The 7,840-nt window shown below is 36.5% G+C and overlaps 2 protein-coding genes across 2 annotated transcripts; one reads left to right on the forward strand and one right to left on the reverse strand.

Annotated features, from left to right (window-relative positions):
- The first annotated feature begins 360 nt into the window (after positions 1 to 360).
- Positions 361 to 3,655, forward strand: LOC121249068. Its single transcript, XM_041147725.1, has 5 exons — positions 361 to 477; positions 557 to 693; positions 777 to 959; positions 3,254 to 3,502; positions 3,594 to 3,655. The coding sequence occupies exons 2-5, from the start codon at positions 604 to 606 to the stop codon at positions 3,612 to 3,614; spliced, it is 543 nt and encodes a 180-aa protein (XP_041003659.1). The 5' UTR covers positions 361 to 477; positions 557 to 603; the 3' UTR covers positions 3,615 to 3,655.
- A 376-nt stretch (positions 3,656 to 4,031) lies between these two features.
- Positions 4,032 to 6,111, reverse strand: LOC121249067. Its single transcript, XM_041147724.1, has 4 exons — positions 6,007 to 6,111; positions 5,875 to 5,960; positions 4,527 to 4,664; positions 4,032 to 4,444 (listed from the first exon to the last, which is right to left on the reverse strand). Exons 1-4 carry the CDS (start codon positions 6,092 to 6,094, stop codon positions 4,211 to 4,213), a joined length of 546 nt encoding a protein of 181 aa, XP_041003658.1. The 5' UTR covers positions 6,095 to 6,111; the 3' UTR covers positions 4,032 to 4,210.
- Between the last annotated feature and the right edge of the window lie 1,729 nt (positions 6,112 to 7,840).

Consider the following 7,840-nt stretch of genomic DNA (forward strand, 5'->3'; position numbering starts at 1 on the left):
CATCTGAATTTAGATTTCAAGGTCATCATTTGGCTAAGCAAAAAAAAAAAAAAAAAGTTAGCAAAAAAAATTTAGATTTCAATGTAAATTTTCTTTTTTTACTTCTGTATCAGTGTTTGATATTGTTGATTTATTTTGTAAAGTGAATTAGAGGAGTAGCATGAGATGACATAGTTTGTTTATGTTTTCTTAGGGTTGTGTAGATGAAGAATAAGTTTTAGTTGTGATTGGTGGATTGCTTTTTGTGACTCTGGGTGTTCCTACCCATTGTTATTACCGGATTATTAAACATGTTCAGTACTATATGTTCAGGAATAGGCTATGATTCTCTTTACTACTAATTTTTTATCTTGAATTGGCTGAATGTTTACATAGAGGTAGGTCCATTTGGTAGACAATTCGATGGAGAAAGGGGAAGAAAGCACAAGGCCTACCAGCAGTGCTACAAGGCCTGCCAGCACTACTGCAATGACACAGGTATTCTTTTCCCATCCAAAGCCATGTTATCAGTGTCATTTATAATTTGGTGATAAATCATTATTCGATATTTTTTCAGGAAATACCAAGATCATTTATCCAGATTGGTCAGCATATAACAGATATATGCATGGTTATCATGGGATGATGCCACCTACATTTTTCCCACCGTTTGCTCCTCGTCCAAATGCCGACCCTTATTCATGGAGAAACGAGGTGCTAAACTTTATGATTCGGAAGTTTCTATATTTAAATCAACTTTGTGAAGGACATTTATGTTTATTTATTGCAAATTGCAGCAGCCAACGGGAGTACCGTTTAGACTACCAATTGCCTATCAAATTCCCTATCCGGGATATTCAAGTAATCCTAAGGACATGACAAAACCCTCCTCGTCTACTAGGCGATCGTTGTTTTCTTCTGAAAGCAATACTTATCAGGATAGCTCAAATGTGGGAGACGAGTTCATTGAACAAGAGCAAGTATACACTTTATATATTGAAATTGGGTTTATACATTCCTTAGGTTTATACATTCCTTATCTTGATAGGTGTTATGGGTTAATGCAGGAGGTTGATAATTCAGTGGTTGAGGAAGTACCATCGAGCAGCCATGGAAATGACGATGATGGTGTTATAGAGCCGAGGCCAGGGATGTCATTTAAAACTGAGCATGAGCTTTTAGACGTCTATAAGAAATATGGAAAACAAATTAGGTTTAGCGTAATGACCCAAAGAAGTAAAAGGGAAGACGATGGGAGTGTTAGGTATTTAACACTTGGTTGTGCTCGTGGTGGTAAGGCAAGGAACCGTATTTCGAATGTTTCTAAACCACGGCCGACAACGAAGACGGATTGTAAGGCTAAGATTAATGCAATCCTGCTTGATGGGGTGTTGCATATAACTACCATTGATAATGCACACAACCATGGGTTAAGTCCAAGAAAGGCAAGGTTCTTTAGATGTAATCGTGCTATCGACGCTTCCATAAAAAGACAACTAGATATCAACGACAAGGCATGAATAAGTATGGCTAAAAGTTTCAACTCATTGGTTGTCGAGGCAGGTGGATATGATAATCTTCCATTTGTTGAGAAGGATGCGCAGAATTATATTGATAAGGCCCGACATCTTAGGCTTGGTAAAGGAGGTGCTGATGCACTCTGTGGCTACTTTGAGAGAATGCAGTATAAGAATGATGGGTTCTATTCCTTGATGGATTTAGACGACGAGGGAAGATTAAAGAATGTTTTTTGGGCCGATGCATGTAATAGAGTATGGGTATTTTGGGAATGTTGTAATATTTGATACAACATACTTAACAAATAGATATGGCATGTCATTCGCCCCTTTCGTTGGTGTTAACCATCATAGACAATCAATACTTTTTGGAGCAGGTTTGATTTCAAATGAAGTTACTGATACATTTATTTGGTTATTTGAGACTTGGTTGAAATGTGTGGATGGGAGAACACCAAATGCCATCATCACTGACCATGATAAGGCCATAAAAAATGTCATAGCAATAGTCTTCCCGAAGACCCGACACAGGTATTGTTTATGGCACATTATGCGAAAACTACCAGAGAAGTTGGGTTTCCATTCTAAATATAATGATGGATTGAAGAGTGCATTGTACAAATGTGTTTATGATTGCCAAACTTCTGAAGAGTTTGAGAAGTCTTGAGAGGTGTTTCTTGATACGTATAATTTGCACGAGAATACATGGCTTCAAAATCTATATAGTGAGAGGATGCATTGGGTTCCTATATATCTAAAAGATACATTTTGGGCTAGAATGAGCACAACTCAAAGAAGTAAGAGCATTAATGTATTTTTTGATAGTTTTGTGCATTCGGGGACCACGTTAAAAGAGTTCGTTAATCAGTTTGACAATGCATTGAGGAAGAAAGGAGAGAATGAGATGGCAGCGGACTTTCACTCATTCAACTGCACAATCCCATGTATAACCCATTTACCCGTGGAGAAGAAATTTCAAGAATTGTATACTAATTCTAAATTTAAGGAGGTACAGTCTGAAGTAATGGGGATTATTTATTCTCATTGTATTCTCATCAAGACGGAATGGGCAATTTCGACATATCAAGTTAATGACCAATTGCAAGTTGAAGGGTATATTAAAAGAGTTACATACCAGACATACTTTAATGAAGATGAGTGTGAGGCAAAGTGCATGTGTAGACTATTTCAGATGAGATGCATTTTATGCAGGCACATTCTTGCTATTTTCTCAGTAAAAGATGTTCAATCAGTGCCTTCAAAGTACATTATGGACATGTGGCGGAAGGACATTAAGCGAAGGTATACTCTGATTCGAAGCAGTTATGATGATTTGAGTAATAAACCAGTTGCTGGAAGGTATACTAATTTGATTAAGCTGTGCTACGAAGTCGCTACAAATGCAGCTGAAAGCGATCATTATTCAATGGATATGACACAGAAGTTGTTGGCTATGAATTTGAGTTACACAAAAACCAAAGCGCGGCCTATAATTGTGAATGCTGAGGTTAATGATGTTGAAATGGGAAGTTCGAAAAAAATGTTGAGTCCTCGCATTGTTAGAGGTAAGGGGAGGCCTCCATCAAAGAGGATGGCACCTACAGTAGAGAAGGTTATAAGGAAGCCACAAACTAAACGTAAACAGTCCAAGACCGGTGCAAAAAGAAAGAGAAAAAATGTAGTTAATTTGTTTGTCATACTTATGCAGAGTTATTTCATAAAAACATATAATTTAATTATGTATGGTTGAAATGTAGGCAAGTCAACTTCAGGATGAGGTCTTGAGTGGCGCTCCAAGAACAGATGAGGTCTTGAGCACAAGTGGCGTTGCAGCAACAACAGATGAGGTCTTGAACACAAGTAGCGTTGCAGTAGTAACATATGAGGTCTTGAACACAAGTGGTGTTGCAGCAGTAACAGATGAGATCTTGAACACAAGTGGCGTTCAAGCAGCAACAACAGATGAGGTCGTATTTCATGGCACACAACAAAGTGTCATTAGCCAGGTATGCAATAGTTCATGTATATAACTTTGTTTACTAACGTATGACAATTTTTAAGTAATTTCTAAATCGATTTTCATTAACCCGATTACAGGTGAATCTTCAACATTGTTAGTTTGAGTGGTGTATTAGAAGTTGACAATAACTTTATGCCTGTGGAGCTGTTAGCATTTGTGGAGCTGGTTGCTTATGGCATTGTTCATTTCGAATGTAGTTGTTACTGGTCACTATTGAAATTTTTGTACTCGGCTTTTGTGGTCACACTTTGTATTTGTGGTCCTTGTTTGTATTTGGCATTAGCCATGGCTACATTTGTTGATAACATTTTGTATTTGTGGACACTGAAGTACCTGTTGTGACATTTATTTTCAGACACAATGTTCTGTGCTTTTAATGAAGAGTTTGAGATATTTAAGTTCAAAGCAACCTGCTTATTAGGTGCTGGAAGTTTCACACTTTATTAATGCACTAGTATGTAAAGAAGAGCAGTTCCCGCATAGATCAAATCTCAGCTTACTATTACAGCAACAAATTTGATGGAAAATACGTTATATTGATTGCAACATAAGTCTGGTACAGTTGGACATAGAAACTGCATATTACAACTTCGCACAAAAGACTGCATATTAATGCAGAAGGTTTACAAGTAACCAGTCTAGCTACACTAGAACACAAAAAGTTAACAACATCTAAAAAGTCCCTAATACAAACTTAATCTTCAATTGATGTTGATCGTAGCAAACAACATGAGATTAGAATTGTAAATGCCCAATATACGCAAAGTAGCATGCGTGCATGTTGGAGTTCATTCTCTCTCCTTTGGACTTCAACCTCTCTCTTTTCGACTTCTTCCTCTCTTTGCTGGAGTTCTCTTTCCCTGGCAAAGGGACTTTCATTTCGTTCTTCAAAATCTACCCATATAAAGTAGTTGTAGTATGGCTTTCCCTACAGCAAATATCTTGTAAAAATCAATGTAGAAAAAAGAAATATCACTATTGTTCAACAGTGTAGGAGATTAAGTGATGACCTCCTTATTGTACTTTGGACAAGTGAAAAAAGGTCTTCTTGGATTTCTTGAGGTGTTCGAGATTTTGAGACGTGCAATCGACCCACATAAACATATTGGAGCATTTCTCAAATAACGATCACCCAAAGAAGATGATGACTGAGATTGCGATGAAGACATTGCACTTTATTAAACACAAACATCCATGAAACAAGTAAAATATTAGTATAGTGGTAAACACCCTTGAAACAAATAATATCATGAATTAGTTTAGACTTCCATGATTACTTCCATGAGTTGAAGTCCCTAATACATCAATGCATCTATGTTAGGTCATCGTCTCTTTGAAAAATGGATTCCTAGCTTCTCTTTGAAAAATATAGAGTGCAAGAAATTAAAATGAGTTGGGTTTGAGCAAGACAATCAGTCTTTATGATTTTCAGGTTAAGCTATTTCTCACCCATTCTTGCAAATATAACTAATCAGAATAATAGATTATAAAAAGTTCATCTCCTAACCGTACTTGCACTCAGAATTTACAATAAACTAAGAAAAGTAGATATTAAACACAAAAGTAAAATTTGCTGCTATTCATTGATATTGATGAAATATTACACAAAATAGCATTCGGAATATGCTTATCAGTGTTTAGAGTCAAGAGACTTTGATGCCAAAGAATAAAGCTCGATGAGTAACTTCAAACTAGAAGACAACACCTCAAGTATCCAATATGTCTCCATGAGCTCCCTCTTCTCTCTATGCTTCTAAAGGCAAAATCAATTTTAAGAATTCCTTACTGGAATATTATGATATAATGTACATAAAACACCTACAAATGGAGCTAAAATGTAAAAGGAAAATAAGTGTGAAGCCAAATCAGCTCCAGTTGAAACAGTAGATTGGAGTAATACCACAAGCAGCAAGAAAGTTACGTGCTTTGAAAAATGTAGAGTGCAAGAAATTAAAACAATTTCAAAAACCAGAGATCATTACATTTCATGAAACTGAGTCCCTCTCACACATTTTCTCAAACAATTGGACTGCAGCAGCAATGACACCATGACATTTCCAATAAGAACTCAACACATAATTTCCAACAACAATGTGTATGAAGATGTACATCGAAGATGCTTTAATTTCCAGAATTACCAACAACAACGTGTATGAAGATGTACTTCGAAGATGCCCTAATTTCTAGAATTACCAACTAGCTTAATTTCCAATACGAACTCAAACACAGAATTACCAAATACCTACCAAATGCCTTAATTTCTAACAAAAATAGAGAAACATTACCATACAAAAATTGTCATAAATCAACCTATTAGGGCTCAGACGGAGTGAAGTTAGGGTTGGGCTCAATAATTACTCTTTTGGGCGGAATCAACTCCTCCACCATCTTGCACGACGACGTTAGGGTTGGGACAGAATTTATTACAGTTCTGGGCAAAGCGAATCTCCACCACTGATGAAGTCAAGTTAGGGCTACTCTTCTGGGCAACGCGAATCTCCAATACTGACGGAGTGAAGTTAGGGCTACTCTTTTGGGCAAAGCTTCGGTCTCGGGGAGGAAGGAAGCAATCTCTCATGAAGAGAAGACCAGCCAAATGAGGAAGGAACTCTTCTGGGCAGAGCTTACGTCTCAGGGAAGAATGAATTCACTTTGTCAATGGAATAACGAAGACCAGCCAAATGAGGAAGGCGTCCGTCTCAAGCAAGACGATGTCGTAAGCCTAACTTAATAAAATGAGGCATTTTTGCCACGTTGGGCGTGCACGCCCAGTCTCCTGACATGGGACTGTATAAAGACTTTCTCAAAAAATTAAAGAAGAAGACGATGAATAAGGAGAATAAGGCTTGCACGAGAATTAAAAGGCATAAAGACTGACAGTGACATCATATTTTAGCGGGAGAGGGTAGGGGCTGGACGGGTCAATTATGACATAAGTATTTCAAGAGAACAATAATAAAACTACAAACATGGAAATAAATCTCTTTTCCTTTTTTCCCTCTTTTATCTTGTCGCGCTCTCTCTCCCTTCTCTCTCTCTTCTTTTTAGTGCTCTTTCTCTCCTCACTCTACCATTGCGAAGGTTTTTTTTCTCTTATTGCTGCGAGCAGAACACAGCAGTGCAAATTCTTAATTTTTTTTCTCTTATTGCTGGAGTAGAACATAGCAGCTTTATATATAGCTTCTTCAAGGAAGAAAAAGAAGATGGTTAATTCCGTGACGATGGGTCTGGGCATTTGTTGGTGCTTCAATCTTTTTGGGTTTCTGTTATCTATCCATAAACATTTACAAATTCATAAAGAAAAGTACAAAAATTTGGATGCACATGCCAAAAATCAGTCGCCATAGAAAAAAATAGAGAGAGAGAGGAGAGAGGGGGAGAAAGAGAAAGTGGGATTTGCCTATGAATGTTTCTATTGTTACTCTCTTAAAATGCTCATGTGTAAAATTTTGATTCGAGATGTAAAATTCTTTTATTCCTGCTCAAAGTCAATCTCTATTTTAGCGCGAGGGAAAGAGAGCGTTACCCCTACCACCACTATCCCATTTTGTACAAGCATTGCCCTCTAAGATCATGTTTAGTTGATAGATTCAACTGAGATCAATTTAATTTAATTTAATTTTAAATTAAATCTAATATCTAAACATTTAATTTTTAAATTATTAAACTCATTTCAATTCAAAATATATTTACACGTGAGATTCATAATCTTTTTCAATTCAACACTTCTTTACATGCAGGACCTACAATTTTTTTTAATTTTTTATAAATATATCTAAACTCATATTAACATTCAAACACATTTAAATTTATCTTAAGTGAACCTTATAAAATTTATTACTATCCATAAATAATTTAACTCAATTCATCGTGTAAACGCATCTTAAACCTTTTTCTATTTAAACAAGCTAAAGGATAAAAAACAAACAAAATCCTTCCAACTGATTTTGACGTTTCGTGTTCATTTGCCCTCTCAAGTAGTGATAATATGCCCTACAAAAACGTTAAAAACATCCCGTGGTTCTGCCGACAAAGGTAGTTCCATAAAATTGGGCCCCAAGCCCAACTAAGCAAGAGCTGTGTTTTTTGTTTTAACTTTTGTCGGCCGGATTTTTAGCAGGATCAACATAATCTGTTCTTTCTTTTTCATTTGCATTTCTAAAGGATAAGCTAATAGTTGCCAGCAAACAATCTTTTAGGCCCACATGCTTGATTCTTTGGACTTTTTATTTTCATTTTTCTCAAGAGATGGCTGCTGGAACTGCTTATTTTGACACCATTTAACTCATACTGGTACCATCAGCTGCCACGTGAAATTCTACGC

The sequence above is a fragment of the Juglans microcarpa x Juglans regia genome, chromosome 2D (assembly GCF_004785595.1).
Source record: "Juglans microcarpa x Juglans regia isolate MS1-56 chromosome 2D, Jm3101_v1.0, whole genome shotgun sequence".
In the NCBI taxonomy this organism is placed as follows: domain Eukaryota; kingdom Viridiplantae; phylum Streptophyta; class Magnoliopsida; order Fagales; family Juglandaceae; genus Juglans; species Juglans microcarpa x Juglans regia.

Bases quoted from the DNA above. Each gene is read 5' to 3' on its own strand.
- LOC121249068 (XM_041147725.1), top strand. From the start codon at position 604: ATGCATGGTTATCATGGGATGATGCCACCTACATTTTTCCCACCGTTT. The intron at 694-776 runs GTGCTAAACTTT...TGCAAATTGCAG, and splicing joins CTTATTCATGGAGAAACGAG to CAGCCAACGGGAGTACCGTT. The intron at 960-3,253 runs GTATACACTTTA...GTTGAAATGTAG, and splicing joins AGTTCATTGAACAAGAGCAA to GCAAGTCAACTTCAGGATGA.
- LOC121249067 (XM_041147724.1), bottom strand. From the start codon at position 6,094: ATGAGAGATTGCTTCCTTCCTCCCCGAGACCGAAGCTTTGCCCAAAAG. The intron at 4,665-5,874 runs GTAATTATTGAG...TCGCAATCTCAG, and splicing joins AGTTGATTCCGCCCAAAAGA to TCATCATCTTCTTTGGGTGA. The intron at 4,445-4,526 runs GTCATCACTTAA...TATTTGCTGTAG, and splicing joins GTCCAAAGTACAATAAGGAG to GGAAAGCCATACTACAACTA.